At 38.4% G+C, this 19,301-nt stretch overlaps 1 protein-coding gene across 3 annotated transcripts in view; it reads left to right on the top strand.

Annotated features, from left to right (window-relative positions):
- The window catches only part of PTPRG (protein tyrosine phosphatase receptor type G), a 720,169-nt gene that overhangs the window by 695,990 nt on the left and 4,878 nt on the right, over window positions 1-19,301 (top strand). For all 3 annotated transcript variants that reach the window (XM_053669375.1, XM_053669374.1, XM_053669376.1), the window contains 6 exons: window positions 399-492; window positions 1,335-1,411; window positions 1,889-2,017; window positions 5,847-5,993; window positions 6,681-6,823; window positions 18,992-19,127. In XM_053669375.1, coding sequence (XP_053525350.1) covers window positions 399-492; window positions 1,335-1,411; window positions 1,889-2,017; window positions 5,847-5,993; window positions 6,681-6,823; window positions 18,992-19,127 — 726 coding nt within the window. The remainder of the gene's footprint in view (window positions 1-398; window positions 493-1,334; window positions 1,412-1,888; window positions 2,018-5,846; window positions 5,994-6,680; window positions 6,824-18,991; window positions 19,128-19,301) is intronic.

The following is a 19,301-nucleotide window of genomic DNA, read 5'->3' as shown; positions in this document are numbered from 1 at the left end:
TCCAAGCCCTTGATCTTCCTTCTAACTACTCAGTTATAAATAATGTGGAAGGCTGTCAAAGTAAAGGGGGAAAGCACAAGCATGCAGACAACTCAGATAATTGAGAGAAGTACCACTAATGAAACACAAAAAATGTTCTCAGGGGCATAAGACTGTTTTTATTTCTCAGTAATCTGATTATTGGTATTTTTTTCCCAGATCATCAAGCAGATGCCATCAGTTATTCCTTTTTGATTGTTTGTTTATTGGTTTTTCCCCTACCTTTGTTGATATATATCATTGTATAAGTTCAAGGTCTACAAGGTAATGATTTATGTATATATTGTGAAATGATTATCACAATATGGCTACAAGTCTACCTTTGAAGGAAGACTGAAATGGTTTTCTTTTTCTTTCAGCTGGTCACACAATGTAATGCAAAATATGTGGAATGCTTTAGTGCTCAGAAAGAGTGTAACAAAGAAAAGAACAGAAACTCTTCAGTCGTGCCATGTAAGATCTCAAAATCAGTTTGCCTTGGTTCAGCCTATTAGCATCTTTTTCACTGGGTATTATGTGTCATGTAAAGAGGCAGGGGAGAGAGGGGTTATTATGCATAGGACAGTGAAGGCTGGGTCAGTGCCAGCAAGATGCTGCATCTGTGGGACATGAAATCTAGTTTCAGTTCACCTCAAAGTTCAAGAATTGGGTGCCTTCTACCTTATCTTAACTAGTGAAAAGAAAAATTGATATCCATTCTCACTGTGGCATTAACACCACATTAAAACATAGATTCCAAGTTAATCTTTACAATGGTAACTACATCATTCGAGTATTCTGGTTGTTGAGATCAAAGCACTGGTGAGAGGTGGTGACCTTTGTATAACTGAGGACACAGCAGAGGTTATTGTGTGCGTGCTGTGGACACAGGCAGGGGTGATTGCTGGAAAAGGGCACTGTGTGTTAAGCCCTTCATGGGGAGAAGGATATGAATAAGGGGAAGGGAAAAGAGCAAAGTAAAATATAGTGGTACAACTGTAGGGATAGTAAACCAGAGTACAATTTATCTGGGACCCTCTGTCATCTCCACACAGAGTATTTAGTGATGTCCTGTGGAAACCTCTCCCACAGTAAAATTTTATTCCTGCAATGCCTGTGTCCTGGGAATGTGTAGCAAAATTTCACTTTACATTCTGCCTGAGCTGATAACACTTTAGCTTGGTTAAAAATATAGGTAAGTCTTAAAAAGAAAGGGGAACCAAGAGGATATATTGCTTCCCAAGTAAATCTCAGAGAGTGCTGTTGGTTCTGTGTGTAACAGGCAAATGTGGTGTTTTGTCTTTTCCATGTGACAGCTGAGCGTGCTCGAGTGGGTCTTGCGCCGTTGCCCGGAATGAAAGGAACAGATTATATCAATGCCTCTTATATCATGGTGAGAGTCAACAGTTAAACTTTAAGGTGCTAAAGAGCAGATACCACCTATGTGGCTGGTTTTATTTTTTCAAAGAATTTATCAATGCAAATTATCAATATTATAGAGATTTTTCTATCTTGGAACCTCTAACAAAAGGTACCTAATTAGTGGGAATACAAAAATGCTTAAATTAAGGAAAATGCTTGTTAAGGAATTAATTTTATTGTTAATTTCACCCATCTAGTCTTTGAAAAAATGTTGAAATTACTGTTAAGTAAAAACTGCAGGGGTAACTAGAAGTGAATTGTACATGGAAAGAAAATCCCCTACCCATGTTAGCAGAAGTGTATCTAAAAATTCAAATGCACTGAATGTCTTCTTCAATTATTTTAGTATCATCAAAATAATGCTATCTTATTTCATCAGTATGTTTTACTACTGCAAAGTTAGAATAAAACGCCCATAATCACTGATTTTTCGTCTTCCTAACTGAAGGGCTATTATAGGAGCAATGAATTTATTATAACCCAGCATCCTCTGCCACATACTACGAAAGATTTCTGGCGAATGATTTGGGATCATAATGCACAGATCATTGTCATGCTGCCAGACAACCAGAGCTTGGTGAGTAAAGCACATCTGCTATATATTAATGAGCCGATGCGGCTGTAGCATAAATTACTTTGATACCTTGCCACAGGGCTGCAGTGTCTGTAGATGCTAGGGAGGGAATTCAGACCTCTCACATTTAAGGCTGTACGGATTCCTTTTGTAGTCCCCAGTCAGCTCCCTTACTTGTTCTCTAACGCTGGTGACAGCACTCCTCGGTTGGGCTGACACGGCAGTGTGGCAGAAGGCTCTGAAAAGGTCCTTTTGCTAATAACCTCAATAACGTATGACCCTGACCCCATGTCCTAGTCGCTATACGTCACTTTAGAAAAATAAGTTATAAAAGCAGCTAACATTTGAGGATATAACTGTGCTTCTTACTGGACATGCTTGAACTCATCCATTCCCCTTGATAATTTTATGACAGTAGGTACTATTATCATCTCATTTAATAGGTGGGAAAACTGGCGGAAGTAACTTGCCCAAGGGCATACACAAACAATTAGAATCAGGGTTTAAACCTGAGTCACCTCTTTCCTGAGACCATGCTTTCAATCATTTTTCCTCTAGTATATGTTGCAGCCATATCATAGGAATGTTTCTTGCCCCCCCCTAAAAAATGGTATCAAAAGTAATAATTTCATTACTTTTCTTTCTGCCATAGATAAGTCAGCTCTATTATAGGGGAGGAGATAAGGAAAGGCTATTTTTCTTACAACTTACTTTTAAGAACTTTCTGAAGCTACTACCTCTTTCTCCTCCTGTTAGTCCTTCCCTGTTGAGCTCTCTATGTAGGAGGGTCAGCAAGTTAATCAAAAGAAACTTAAATGTTTGTGCTTAGCTCTCTAAGTTCCAGAAGTAGTTTGGTTTCAAAAGTTAGTATAAGGACAAGGAAGCACAGGAAGTCAAAACAAAAACAGAAACACAGTGAGGATCAGCCTCCATGAGGTCAGATTAGTGAGTTTCTAATCAGGAAAGAGCAGCGTGTGATTGAACCCTTGTCTGGGTGACATGCATTTGACTGTGTGCCCAGTCAGTAGGAACTTCTTCACTGTGTCGCATTTTGCTCAGCTTCAGAATACCAAGGCTGCTTCTGCATGATAGAATGGCAACAAAGTTGAGAATCTGAAGCTAAAAACTGGAGTGTAAATTATCAAATTAGTTGGCAGTAGGGGTCTATTCTGTTAGCATGTGGAATTTGGAGGCATTTAGGGTTGTTAAAACGTTCATTTTTTGGCTGAGTTAGTATTTTGCTATTGTCACTTAACAGAGGAGAGTCACCAAAAGCATCTATCATAAGCCCAATTGTATGGGGAGGCTAGGGGAAGGCTGGACCAAATAAGTGGATAAATGGTCTGCAGACAGTGAGGATGGAGGAACTGCCCTGGAACACATCACCTCAGTGATTCTTTGGCCTGGGGAGGCCGGGCTGGATCAGTCACACTCAGCTGCACTCTCAGGTCCAGGGTCAAAAGTCAGATGCATTTGTTGTAATTTCCCATAAAATAATGTCTCTGGATACCTAGTTTGCTTTATTACTACTATAATGTGACAAGACCACAGTTCTATGAATAGCCCAACAGTCACTGGTTCCTCATTCAGAAAGCACTGTTAGAGATGCCTAGGCATCTTTGACCTGTATAAATATGTAAGTTCTGTCCAGGAAAATCCAGCCATTGTTAATATAACTAGAACAGTTTGCACAACATCGATGTAACCCAGCAGCCAGGGGAGTGGACTGGAATGTGCATGTGTGAACAATGACAACTTCATTGCACTAGTCAGTGGGGGTGGTAGGTGCCATTGAGAGAGATGTGTACTGTGTGGCCATCAAATTTTTCATTAAGATTGAACATTCTGTGGAAAACATTCAGGTGATTCAGAAGGCCTCAGCTCTGGGTAACTGGTGATAGGCAGCTTCATTATGACAACACACCCACTGGTGCATCAGACCTTGTGCGAAGTGTTTTTGGTGAAACATCAAATCACCCAGGTGACTCAGTCCCCCTACAGCCCAGAATTGGTGCCCTGCAACTTTTGGCTTTTCCCAAAACTCATATCACCTTTGAAAGGGAAGAGGTTTTAGGCTGTCAATGAGATTTGGGAAAATACAACAGGGCAGCTGATGGCAACTGAGAGAACTGTGTGAGGTCCCAAGGTGCCTACTTTGTAGCGGATTGAGGTGCCATTGTCCTATGTACAATGTTTCTTGTAACTTCTTCGAGAAAGGTTTCTATTTTTCACATTACGTGGCTGGATACCTTCTAGACAGACCTTTTATTTGCCAGCAAAATAAGCATGAGACCAGTGTGCCTACTGAATTAAGAAGTGGATTTCTTTTTCCCAGTCTTTCAAGATGATCAGTTATTCCCTACTTTACTAACTGCATTCAAAAGTTTTTCTCTGCCTGTTCTCCACAAATCCCTCTGGCAGTTTTTAGACCAATCCAATAATTTACTATTCATGTTATCATCATAAAAGTTCTTTGAGATAGGTAGTTTTATTATTTCCACTTTGCAGCTATGGAATGTAAGGCATAGATAGATTAATGTATTCAGGATCACATCCAACCCTAAATCCTATGCTTAGTCTGTACATACTGATTAAACGTAGTGACCCTGTCCATCATTACCTTGTTTTTAATGCCTGTTAAAGGGCTCTACTTCCACATTTCCTTGGGCAAAATTTACTGAAACACATGACAGTCACAGACTTCCTTTGTATAGCCTGAACCCAGTTGCTAATCTGCTTCCCCGTATGCTGAGCTTTAAAAATAAAAATGTACTTGGCAATAAGCTGTATTGAAACTTGAAAGGGTGATAAGTCTTATTGGACTGTTGGCTCATTTCTAATGCAGCATTGTAAGATTAAACAAAACCCTCTTTGTTTTGAACACTATTCAGAATTACTTCTGACTTCCCTGGTAGTACCAAAGCAATTTCAAGAAAATGCCATAGAAATTTATAAATTACAGGCAAACTTTAGTTTGCCATTTGAACTAGTTAGAAAAAGGGGAAGGAAGGCCTATTATAAAAATCACTGTATCTCTCACAAGGTCTCCAACCCATGCAATTAACTTCTTTAGGCCTCCTTAGTTTAAGGATGGAATTCAAGTACCAAGCCTGAATATTTACTTCTAATCTTAAAATAGATGGACATTTTAAAGCATGCCTGATTCAAGGCTGAAAGACTTTCTCTATTATCCCCTTTCGAAACCTAACATTGACATACTAACTTTTCTTTTAAGAACACCTTGTACTTAGAGCCAGCATGCTTATTTATATACAACCTTTTCAAGAGATTGTATATAACATTTCTTAGCAGTGTGATTTTACACAACTTCAGACCTCTCTGAGCCTTGGTGTCCTCGTCTGTAAAGGCAGGTGATAAAAATTAACTAAGATGGATAATGTTGCAAAAGTCCTTTGCAAAGTGCTAAATCAGTTGTAGAGCTGTTATTAACATCATCCATAGGAAATAACCATTCGTTGCTTAAGCAACTGTGAATAGGTTACAATTAATTGACCTAAACCTCGTCTCCTTTTTCATGACAATTATATTGCACAGTAATTCTCAAATGTGGGTAATGCATTCCCCATGAGTGCATTTTGGTTGTTACAGTGACACAGGGGAAAAGTGTTAGGAAATGGTTACTATCGTATATGTTTTACAACACAATAACCAACAAACTCAGCATGATCAGGTGGGGAGACACGCAATTCTGTGAACCAATTTTGAAAGTTGACTCCAGAGGTAGGCAAACATAAGGAATCATTTTGCAAGAAAACTAATAAACAAATATTTAACAGCCCTGCAGAGGATTTTGTTGTTGTTGTTCCTGTAGGCGGAAGATGAGTTTGTGTACTGGCCAAGCCGAGAAGAGTCCATGAACTGTGAGGCCTTTACCGTCACCCTTATCAGCAAAGACAGACTGTGCCTCTCTAATGAAGAACAAATTATCATCCATGACTTTATCCTGGAAGCTACACAGGTAACCTAGCCCTCAGTTCCTGACTCATAGCCGTATCTGCTCCTGGGTCGTCCAGAGAAATACTGGGGTAATTTACCATGCTCAAGGCAGACCCAGGCATTAGAATATGACCTAATTTTAAATATGCACACTTCCCTTTTCTTTCCTTCCTTCACATATTTGCTTTCCCAGCTGGATAGGTGAAATGTAACCAGTTCCTCTGAGCACAGAGAAGAAAGCCACACAAAGAGGTCTGTTGACATAATTATACAAGCAGTATATACTAGAGTTCAGTATTTTCTTTACCATCAGAAATGTAAACTTTGCAGTGTGTTGCAGACATGATACTATTACAACCTTTTTGTTACACAGCATTTTGACATGTAATAACTGCCTTCTTATGGAGTAGCTAAGAGAGAAGCTGGCTTACATAGTAATTGAAATGATCTCCTAACTCCTTTCCTTTTTTTCTTTATTTTTAAAGATAAGAGTTGTCACTTCAAATTCATGCCTAACAAAATAGGATTCTGCTATTTCACTGTCATGAGCTCCTCATTCTCTATGGCAGGCAGACTGCCCTAATTTTTTTTCCAGCTCCACCCTGGTTAACCTGGCATTCTTCAGCTACCCGTAAGATATGCTTTCTCAAGAGCAAGTTCTAGTCATTAGAGTATAGAGTGAAATAAACTCTTGTTGTCTTGGTTGCAGGATGACTATGTCCTAGAAGTTCGACACTTTCAGTGTCCCAAATGGCCTAACCCTGATGCCCCCATAAGCAGTACCTTTGAACTTATCAACGTCATCAAGGAGGAGGCCTTAACGAGGGATGGCCCCACCATTGTTCACGATGAGTATGTATATGCTGCTTATTTTTAAATTGCAAACATTTTTCCTGTTGCATTGCTCTAGCAGTAGAAAGACAGATTTAGAAACCCATTAACACTCCTACACTGAATTTTAGCAAACAGGTATTAGGGAAGAAATCTTTATAAATATGGTGTCGTTGATTAGTAGCAAAAAAATTAAACTATTAGAGTTTACAACGTACTTTGAAGTTTAGAGTACTGTCTTTGGGATTTAAAGATAAAGAATATGAATCCCAAAAAGAACAGGTTACTCCTGGCTCAGAGATTCTAACATACAAATGGTGTTCAAATCCAGCCACTTCCACTCTAATAAGAGAGAAAGGGTCATAGACAGACCTCATTGCTGGAATCAACCTGCAAATCAGTTATTTAGGACCTCATAAACCTTTAGCGAATGTGGCACCTAGTACATGTCCTCATCTCTTATTTTAGTTCCTAGGTAGCTCACAGCCTTGGCCAGCAAATTTTCAGTGCATACATTATGTTCATTAAATTACCAACTACTTTAATAGCATAGGAATTAGTAAATTTGAAAGTAAAGCTTATTGTCCTTTTTTCCCTTGAACTTATGATGTAATAGAGAGCACATAAAAGATTTTTCAGCCTAGGTCAGCACCTTTACCTCAAACCCATAGCACTCTTCTGTTTGAAGTAAGCCATTTTACTGGCTGCTTCCAACAAGTTCTGTGGTCTTTCTTAACAAATAGTGACTATTTCAGAATGTTGGCCTGTCTTAGATTGAGAATTAAGATTCAAAGAGCAGTGTAGTCTCAGAATAACTGGGTAGCTGCTTCTGGTCATGAATCTTTAGGGTGAGCAGTTAGAGTGTAAATTTGGGGCCATTCTTGGAGGGGTTGTTTGTCCCACCAAAGTGAAACAGATTTTTAAGTTACTTCTGAGTTTTACCATCTCCTATCAATTCAGGCCAAATCCTAATGTTGCTGCCCAAGTTCTATGACTGATTTGGCTCCAAGCAGTTTTGTCCTAAAGTCAGTGATGCAGTTAATCTTGTATTTTATGGCAAGGGAGGAAGGAAAGGAAAAAAAACACTAAACACTACCACCTAGTTAGGAAGCTTTAACTGAACTGTTTGTTTCACTTATCAGCTTTTGGGTATATTTCTCTTATTCGGTGATTTTTATTTTTTATTACAATGTTTTTAAATTGTTTTTCAAGTGCAGTTTTCAGTCTTTTACTCCCATCCCACCAGTGATTTTTATTTTATGCCACATGCTGAATATATCACTTCTGGAATTAACCAAAGATAACTATTCTTAAGCCTAAATAAGAAAAGAGAAAATTAACCCTAAATTAGTAGATCTATAAATATCATATAGGTGAACCCAATTAAAACCAACTAAAGAAATGTGTTCATTTATCCTTAATGATGGTATTTATCCCTATACCATCATTAGGAGAAAAATGATTCTATAAAAATTATTTTTCCACATTACTGAGGAAGAACTTTAAACAGTTGCTAGGTCTACTGCAATACTCTGAATGCCAGTTACCTGTCGGTTTCCTCTGACCTACTTTCTGTACCTATAAGTGTCCCTTTGTGATTACATACAAACACCTCATATTTACCTTGTTTAAAACCAAACTCATCATCTTCCAGCCTGCCCCGTTCACCACGTCTTGGTGCCACCCACTCTTTCAGTACACTCTTCAAATTATTTTACAGTCTGGCCTGCGTCCTTTCCCAGCTGTCGTCTCAGTCCTCCTGAAGTACCTCCTTCCACACACCTTTCCCATGAGTGCCCTTCCATCCACCACACAGTTCAAAAGTCCCTCTCTCTGAAACTGTCTCTAACTTATTTCAGGGGTGATAATATCAGTAATAAACGTCACATTCTTACCAGTGCCATTCCTGTTTATCATGTATTGTCACTACTTGTCCCCAGAACTGCCACCTGCACACTGCTGAGACCAGCAGTGGTAACTTACTCAATCCCAGTCTCCACAGGGTAAAGCCCAGTGACTGGCACATAGTAGGGGCTGGGTAGTTATTGGCATGAATGGGTACTCTGCTTCAAAATTCGATAACCTACAAATGTCAGGGCTCACATCCCTGTGTGACCTTTCCCCAGAGAGCCTTGCACCATGTTTTTTAAGCCCAAAATTAGGAGTGAACAGAGGTGGAGAAGATCTGAGTGCTTCCACTGTAAGTCTAGGGGTTTAACTTTTCGTGCATGAACTATGCAATATCTCATCCTCACAGAGGTCTTTTTAACACCTTCTTTCAGGGTGCTCAGCTGTGTACGAGGTGGGTGACATTTCTAGGTAAATGATCTAAGGATAGAATTCCTTACCCAGAACTGATTCTACTTGAGGACAGGCACAGCTTAAAAGCAAACTGCTTTATTCAAAGCATCCTATATACATCTGTTTAAGACAATTCTGTATAGAGGCTGATCTGTACCATTACTATCACATTTTTTTAAAGGAGGCTATGTTTTTCTACAGAGCAGCTCTGGAAGATAGGCAGAGTTCTTACACAGTCTTACAAGACAATAGGCTAGACCTTCACTCACAGAACAAAGAATAGTTTCCTTGCAATTACCTAATGCTGATTCACTCTGGAGATACATCTGGCACCCTGTTGGACATCATGTAGGCTAGTTTCAAGGAATAGTTCTCAAAGTGTGACCTTAGGACACCTGTTTGGAGATGGGAGCAGGATAGTCTTCAGGGTCCTTCTAAGAGATCCTAGGCCACAACTATTTTCGTAATAATGCAAAGACACTGTTGCCTTCTTCACTCATTCTGTCACGGGTGTGCAGTGCAGTGTTCCAGAGCTGCACGATAGGGGTGGCACCCTCACTCTGATGGCTAGTGCAATGTGTGCTTGCATGGTTTTGTGCTTTAACCTTTTTCTGAGTTCTAATGTCTAATAAAGTAAATATGGACAGATAGAGCCCAAATAAGCCCAAGCTCTTGAAGATTTTCAGTAACTTCTTAATTTGGTCCTGAGATAGTCTATAGGAGATGCAGAAATACATCGTGCCTTCTGTACCAATAGCTGCAAAGACACTAATTCATAAGTAATTCATTTAATCATCGAATTTACCCCAATGGTGTGTGTGGGGGGTAATTTTAGTATCCCTGCTTCACTTACGAGAAAACAGGCACAGTGAAGCTAAGTAACAGGGCACATGTGCACATACAGTTAGTGTCAGAGCCAGGACCAGCTATGCAATTCGTGCGGTCCAGTATAAAATGAAAATGCAGGAACATTTGTCCAAAACTTATGAAGAATTTACAGGTGGCAAGTGCAGGACCCTTCAGAGTAAGGGACCCATCAAAGTGGCACCTGTCCACACTGGGGTCTGTCTCGCTCTGCTGGTTTCCATGTACGCACTCACATCTGTCATTTCTTCAGACTCTGGGCGTTTTACTACACTTACAAAGTTTTTTAACTCAAGTCCTGTGGAAGGCTTTTTGTATTGCCATTTTCCCCCAGGATGGATACATATTCAAGCTTTCACTCTGTTTTCCTTGTTGCCCTAATGATTTCCAGAGGGAGCTTCACTTTCTTCACAGTGACAGGGTTACGAGTCTGGACTGCATTGTTGGTTATCAATTTAAAAACATCTTAAGCCCTGCCTGGTGTAGCTCAGTGGGTTGAGTCTGGGCTATGTACCAGAGGGTTGCTGGTTCGATTCCCAATCAGGACACGAGCCTGGGGTGGGGGCAATGTGAGAGGCAACCACACATTGAAGTTTCTCTCCCATTCTTTCTTCCTCCCATCCCCTCTCTCTAAAAATAAAATAAAGTAAAAATCTTTTAAAAAATCTTAAAAACAAAGCTATCATAATTGTCAATTATCAAAATAAGTAAAAATCTTTTAAAAAATCTTAAAAACAAAGCTATCATAATTGTCAGTGGTTACATGAAATAGTAAAAAATAATTAAATGGACATATAGCTGTTATACACACTGACTAATACACACTGACTATACAAGGAACCATGTGTATAGGCAAAGCACTTAAAAGTACTGCGTTGGTAACTTACTTTCATTCCTTCTGTGATTTCTTTGCAGCATGGACAGGGAAAGATGAAAATGTTTCAGTTTGGGTTTTTTTTTCTCTTAACAGCACTTATTAATAAACAAGCATTGCTTTGAAGAAGTGGCAAACAAACTACCAAAGCCAGTGAATTTATATACTACTATTCTTATTTTCCCTGGCTTTTAAGTTGCTTATTTCACTTTTAACCAAGGCCCTGCAATTAAGTGCACATCTATGTATGACACTTGGCAAATATCCTTTAATCCTACTTAATTCCTAAATTACTAAAAAAAAAAAAAAGGCCTTTTTCAGTCTGTATTCTTTCATATCAGTGCTTGGTCTGTAGGAGATACATAAAAGTATCTGTGCATTTGGCACTGGCTGGTGTGCCTTACCAGCCTACAAACCAAAGGATCACTGGTTCAATTCCCAGTCAGGGCACATGCCTGGGTTGCAGGCCAGGTCCCCAGTTGGGAGTGCATGAGAGGCAACCACACACTGATGTTTCCCTCTCTCCTTCCCTTCCCCTCTCTCTAGAAGTAAATAAATCTTTTTTAAAATTTGTTTTAAAATATATCTGTGCATTCAATTGATTTGACATAGTTTAAAGTCTTCTTGTGTAGGTACTTTTAATTTAGGTTCTTGTTTAAGAATGACTGACTATAAGAAAGGCTACATGGAGTGGACACTGCTTAATAGATACACACTCCCTGACTTTTCTATCTTCACGGCTATGGATAGCTTTAAGAAAGAGCCAGGGAAGAGGGAAAAAAGATCCTGAGTCTAACAGATTCACTAGAAAACTAGCAAAGGTTAAATTCTTCCCCTCCTGAAAAACACTAGTACCATGCTAAAATGAGAAGATAAGCTCAGTACAACTTAGCATCTGAGGAAAGATAGACAACATGATGAGTAAGAGTTAATAGATTAATTGTAATAGGGTTTTAAAATATGTTCAGAGATCTACAGGACAACCATGTGAAATGAATTAAAAATGTGTTACAAACCAGGAAGACATAGAATAAGAGATGTGCTCATAGTAAAATGGGCAAAGTTGAAATCAAACTAGGACGTAAAGTAAGACACAGACATTTTAACATATGTCTAGGAGGTGATCCCATGGAGAGATTATGAGACTGACGCACCGCCTACTGCGCTAGGAGGGCACCTTCCCATGGAGAGATTAAAGAGGAAACAATGGCTGAGATTTTCTAAGAACTGAATAAAGAGATAAATTCATAAACTGAATGATCAGGATACACTGGAATAATAACACTCAGAGAGATTTGAATACCACAATTAATAAGGCTGATCTTATAGTGATATATAAAAATATGCACCTGAGAACTTTACTGAGAGACCATAGTCTCTTCAGATGCACATCACTGAGATAAATTCCATACATGGAATCACCCACCAAAAAAAATACTGATACCATACAAGACCACATTCACTGACAATGCATTAATATTAAAAACCAACAATGAAATGAGACTCCCGGTCATTATACCTAGACACTCAAGTCCTTATAGATAATTCATGGGTTAAAGAGGTATTGGAGACAAATTACAAAATAATTATAACTAAGTGATGATGAAGGCACTGCATTCTAAAACCCAGTATGATGTAGCCAGACTATACTGAGAAAAAAAGTATAGCCTAAGCTGCATATGTCTTAGGAAAGATTAAAAATAAACTAAGGTTTCAACTTAAACTGGGGGTAAGGGACCAAAAACTCCACAAGAACTACAATGAATTCAAATATAAATACAAAGAGTAATGAGTTGGGAGCAGGAAAAGGATAGCAAATCTAATTAATGAAAGATACAATTTGGAAAATGGCAAAGAAAAAATCTACCATTTATTTGTAATTACATCAAAACATTTGAGAATTGTTAATATCTTTAGGTGTGATGATAACACTTACTTTTTCAAATCCTTATATTTTAGAGTTTTATAATAAAATTTTAATGAATAAAATACACAGGAAAGGAAGTAGAGATGAACAAGAGTCCCTTATAGCTGATGATTGCTGTGATTTAGTGATGGGTACATGAGGGTTGCTGTACTTTTACAGGTTGGTGTATGTTTTATATTTTCTATAATACTGGGTTGGCCAAAAGTCTATTAATTTTTTGCATAAAAGACACATTTTTCACTTTCACCAGTAACTGTTGATTTGGATATTTTGAGTATGGCTGCTATCTCCCGCTATTGGCTTCTAGTTGATAGAGACCAGGGGTGCTACTAAAAATCTTCCAATGCATAAGACAGCCCCACAGCAAAGAATTATTTGGCCAAAATGTCAGTAGTACCAAGAAACTTTGCAAACAAGTTTTGACACATTCAATAAGTCAGAGCACCTTCTCCATACACTGCACAAATCCTTTTTTACATTTTGGTTGCATTTTTTACCTTTCTTGAAATAGTAAAGCATGATATGCCAAAAATGTGTACTTTCCTCCATCTTCAGTATTAAAATGGCTGCACAAAAATTCACCAATTTTGGTAAGTTTTCTTAATGCACACAGATATGACAGCTGTCACAATATAGTAACAGAATTGTTGTGAATGAAGTTAACTAAGCACTACTAGAGCCATCATATGGAAAAAACTAAAATTTTTGGCCAACCCAATAGAAGGTTAAAATAATAGAAATATTTTAAAGGCATAAATATTTGAAGCTATAATTCTATAGTAGTAAATTTTTAACCCTCAATCACAATAACCATAATAAATGATACTTTTTGAACATAGGGTAGATGTGCTAATCTGTGTTCTGAGCCATTTACATGTATCAGCTCAAATATAGGCTCTAGTCACAGGCTATGAGACTCTGGCCAGTTACTTCACCTCACTGTGCCTTGTTTCTTCAACCTCAAAACGAGGATAGTAATAGTACTACACTATAGGTTATTGTGAAGGTTAAGTTGATGCACGTAAAATACCTAAAAGAGAACCTAGCAGCATTGAAAGAGCACACCACACATGACTGATTACTAAGAACTGAATGAAAAGGATGAATTCTCAAAAACTATTAAGACCCAGTAAGTTCTCACAGGCTGCATTTGAACAAATAACACAGAGAGAGCAGATTTAATGTTAACTTGATTAATAAAACAACAAACCAAAAAAAAATGGTTAGGACCAGAATGGAAAAAAGTATGAGCCTATCTTGCTCATTAGAATACGAGCATAAAAATCTATTGTCAATTAAAACCCAATGTGTTATATTAAAAGAATTAAACATTTGAAAAAGATTGATCCTGAGAATGTAAAAGTGGTTAAACATTACCAAAAAACTCTCAGTGAACTCAGGACATTATTGAAAGTATTTCTAAAATATTAATAGATGTTAAAAAGCATAAAATAAGACCCATTCATAATCCTTCTCCCCTAAAGAAAACTCTCTCAGCAAACTAAAAGCATAAAGAATCCTCTTTAAATTATCAGTGCTACTTATCAGAGTATAAAGTATTTTTACTTGATATAGTCAAACCTTGGTTTCTGAACAGTTTGGTTCTCGACAAAGTTGTTTGTGGAAAACACATCTCAGTAGTCTAACAAAACTTAGGGTCCCCATTGTCTGCTCAACAGCCCTTTCATGCTGATACCTGTATAGCAGCCAAACGTCTCTCAGGCAACAAAGGACATTTGGTTTTTGAACAAATCTCTTCTTGAACAGTTTTCTGGAACCAATTAAGTTCAAGAACCGAGATTCCACTCTATTAAAAATTTAGAGGCTTTACCATTGAAGAACACAATGTGATATGTCCTTGCAGTTCTAGAGTACAAACTATTGAGGTCCTAGCCAACATAGTAAAAGCAAAAGATATAAGAAGTATAAAAGTTGAAAAAAATGAAAAATTGGCATTATTGGCAAATAAAGATGTAGCCAACGTCTGAGAGAAATCGCAGATCATTAGAACTTAAAAGAGTTCTGCTGCATGGCTGGATACAAGTTCACCACGTGAACTTCAACTTTCTATCGAATGAAATGAAACAGAAAATGCCGCAAGCCCAGTCTTATTGATAGACTCTAAAATACATAGGAATTTACCTAAAATTAAATTAGCCGAGAAGACTATGAAGTAAAGCTATGAAAATCCCATTGAAAGCCATGAAAGACCTGAATAAACAAAGATAACACATTCATCAAGAGAAAAACTCAAAGATATTAATCTCTTCAAATAAATATTCCATGCCACCTGACCAAAATCATAACAAAATCAGTTTCTGGACAATCCAGTTCGAAAATTAATATGAAATGGGATGGGATAGAGGTAAACTTTTACCTCTAAAGTTTAGAAATGAGTGTACAAGTGAAAAATGAAAAATTACTTATATTTGAAGCACTAAAAACAAGTAAGATGAATACATGCAGAGATGGCCAAAACAAGCATGGAATCTTGTTTGATCAGATACCAAGACTCACTAAAAACCTGTACAAATTAAAAGTAGGGAAATGAAAAGACAGACAAACTCACTGAAGGGCAGAAACAGAGTCAGAAATGGGCCTACACTGTGCAGATCCAGTGTAGGAGAGAAGGCGGAGCAAGTCGGTGAGAAAAGGAGAGATGCTCCATTTAAAGTGCCAGAGGGAACTTCCGCCAAGATGGAGGCATAGGTGGATGTGCTGTGCCGTCTCACACAACCAAGTTTAGGGACAACTAAATATTAGCAACACAAAACACAGCCAGAACACGGAAAATTGAACTTTTTGGAAGTCCCTTAACAACAAATTCTGCAGCCTGACTGGTAAGGGGCGAAACCAGTGGCTGGTGGAGTGGGACTGCACAGGAGGACTCGGTCAGACAGGCTCAGGCGCGGAATCTAGAAGCGGAATCCAGGCTCAGGGTTGGACCTAGTGAGCGACCGAGCGAGTGACCAGGCGAGCGACCGCAGAGGAGACAGCGGAGAAGCGGTGCTGCATGTTGACTGGGGTCGCCTATTTGTGCGCTAGCAGACAGGCAAGGGAGTGGGCGGTTCGACCGGGGTCCGGAGGCAAGCCGCAGTGGAGGGCACCGCCATTTCCCCGCTCTGACCACGCCCCCACATACCGCGTCACAACCCAGCGACCTGGGAGTCCAAGGCGCCGCTTCTCACACTTAAAGGGCCAGAACAGACCAAAAATGTCGCAAATTCTCAAAATCCCTGAGCCCATAGACCTAAGCGATGAAGAAATAGCAAAACTCTCAGACGCACAGTTTAAAACACTGGTCATCAGGATCCTCACAGAACTGGTTGATTATAGCCACAAATTAGAGAAACATATGAAGTCGAAACTAATTGAAATGAACGGAATTGTACAGGAAACCAATAGCGATGAAAAGGAAACTGGGACTCAAATCAATGGAGTGGACCAGAAGAAAGCAAATAATGGCCAAACAGAAAAGAGTCAAGAAGCAAGAATTCAAAGAAATGAGGAGAGTCTTAGGAACCTCCAGGACAGCTTTAAATGCTCCAATATCCGAATTATAGGGGTACCAGAAAGGGGAAAGGCACAGCCACCAGTGGAAAACTTCTTTGCACAAATAATAAAGGAAAATTTCCCCAATTTGGCAAAGGAAATAGACTTCCAGGAAATCCAGGAAGCTCAGAGAGTACCAAAGAAGTTGGACCCAAGAAGGAACACACCAAGGTACATCATAATTACATTAGCCAAAATTAAAATGAAGGAGAGAATCCTAGAAGCAGCAAGAGCTAAGGGGACAGTCACCTACAAAGGAGTCCCCATCAGACTGTCAGCGGATTTCTCAAAAGAGACCTTACAGGCAAGAAGGGGCTGGAAAGAGGTATTCCAAGTCATGAAATCCAAAGACCTATAACCAAGATTGCTCTATCCAGCAAAACTTTCATTTAGAATGGAAGGACAGATAAGGTACTTCTCAGATAAGATCAAATTCAAGGAGTTCATCATCACCAAGCCCTTATTATATGAAATTTTAAAGGGACTTATCTAAGAAAAAGAAGTTAAAGAAACATGAACAGTGAAAGGACAACAAACTCACAGTTATTAACAACCACACCTAAAACGAAAGCAAACTAAAAGGACAGCTAGATCAGGAGTGGAAACATAGAAATGAAGATCTCAAGGAGGGTTAGCAACAGGGGAGTGGGAGGAGGAGATGGGGGGGAAGCGAAAGGGGGGGCAAGAATAGCATGGGAAATATAGAATCTAAAGGACTTGAGACACATGGTCATAAACTAAAGGGGGGTAATGGTGGGGATGGGGGGGTAGGGTGGAGGGGAATGAAGGGGGGAATAGAACAACTGTAACAGCATAATCAATTAAAAAAATAAAAATTAAAATAAAATAAAATAAAATAAAAAAATTAAGTGCCAGAGTACTTGGTCACCCACTGGGAAAATAACTAAAATCAGATGCTACCTTACATCAAAACCAGAATAAAATGCAGACGAATTCATTAAATGTGAAAAAGAAAATGAGAACAATGTAAAATACTGATCTAGAGAAAGCATTCTCAAACAACATTCCAAAAAAGCCAAAAATGAGAGATTGATAAACTTGATTATATCTAAATTATATATCAGTACAACAAAAACAACCCCAAACAATGTGAAAGAAACTAGAGATTAGAAAAAATACTTGCAACATGTGCTGTACACAATATAAAATAACTTGTATGAATCCATTTAAAAGAGACCAACCTAAGAGAAAAATGGCCAAAGTGTATTAATAGGCTATTTCAGAAGAGGAAATATAGATTGTCAATAAGCAAAAAGATATTCAACTTTCTTATAATTAAGAGATGCAAATTATAAACTACATAAGATACAACTTTTCACCCACCAGATTGGCAAAAGCATTTAACTTTAAAATAATGAGAAAAAAAACAAATATTCCTATGCTAGGAGGAGTGTAACAAGGTAACACTCTCTTGGGAGAGACATGTGGCAATGTCTTTAAAACTAAAACCAGGCGTATCTGTAATATGGCTTCTCTGCACATGACACCTCTTCTAACGTCCAAAAGACACATTCAACCAAAACACCCATCCAGAAGGAAATGAATAAGTCCAGTATGCCTGCAGCAGATGAAATAAATAATGAGCTGGATTGAAATGTATTGATATACCTACATCTGGAAGTCTGCATCTAAAATTATAACAGTTTTTTTTCTTTTATTTTTTCTTTAATTATTTTTCAAGTACAGTTTTCTGTCTACTTAAATAAACAGAAAACAGTTTTTAATCTCTATTTTACCTCTAAAGTTGGGACGGTTGTGGGGAAGACATTGGTCTCATTTCTATTAACAATGTAAAACATCTGTAATGTTTTAATTTCGTGTCAGAATAATTCAGAAACTGTGTATTTAATAGTGTTTAACAGAACAGCAGGCACAGGGCATCTAAGTGCTAGTCTTATTTCTACCAGAAACACCACCTCGAACAATTCTATTGAATCCATCTGTTTGGATTAAGTACCACTAATATGGAAACTGTGCCGTCTGTGACAGGTCCCTATAAAACGCGGGGTTGCCAGCCCGGCCTGAGAACACCTGTTACTCTCCTGAGTCTTGTGTTGTTGTTGTTGTTTTGGGGGGAGGGGTGAAGCAAACAGAAGATTTTCTAAAGAATTTTATAAAAGGTGTCCTCATTAAGGAGGTTCCAGTTCAGTGCCAAAAGTAATTATTTACAATGAACTCATTTTGAAAAATCTCTGACTGCATTTGCACAATGTATTTCCATTGTTACTCACGTTTTGTATAAGTTCAGTTTGGCTGTCTGGGGTTGTTTAAAAAGGTTGTTTTTTTTTTCAAACTTTCACCTTTCTACTTGCCCAATAGCCTGTAGTTAAGCTTCTAGTATTATTTTTCCTATGATATCATCTAATTTGTCCCCAATATCAAATCTTTGATATCTCTTCCAAGTATAATTTTTAACTTCTCATTTCATATTAAATATCAAGCTAAGTATCTAATAAAAACCAATTTGGAAGATTTCACACTTAAAGAAAAGTCACATTTACATAAAGATTTGCCCTCTAAATCTCCTCCCCTGTCCAGTATATCATTCATTTTTGTGTTCTAAATAAATGTCAACATGATCTGCTTAGAAATATGTGGGTAGTTTCAGTCCCTTAGTAAATCTGCAATAGCATTTTTTTCCTCCCCCAAGGTATGGAGCAGTTTCGGCAGGAATGTTGTGTGCCCTCACCACCCTGTCCCAACAACTAGAGAATGAAAATGCTGTGGATGTTTTCCAGGTTGCAAAAATGATCAATCTTATGAGGCCTGGAGTCTTCACAGACATCGTAAGTATTTATGAAACTTGGGCTCACACTGTAGAGTAGTGGTTCTCAACTTGGGGTGATTGTGCTCCCCACCTCACCCCCAGGGGTTGTTTGGCAATATCTGGAGTACTCTGGCATCTAGTGAGTCCAGGGTTACTGCCACATACCCTGCAGTGCAGTTCGTAAGACAGACCT

Source organism: Artibeus jamaicensis, unplaced genomic scaffold (assembly GCF_021234435.1).
Source record: "Artibeus jamaicensis isolate MK-2021 breed Jamaican fruit bat unplaced genomic scaffold, CSHL_Jam_final contig_519, whole genome shotgun sequence".
Lineage (NCBI taxonomy): Eukaryota > Metazoa > Chordata > Mammalia > Chiroptera > Phyllostomidae > Artibeus > Artibeus jamaicensis.
The sequence above is the reverse complement of the archived record's forward strand: the minus strand, read 5'-3'. Positions and strand labels throughout refer to the sequence as shown.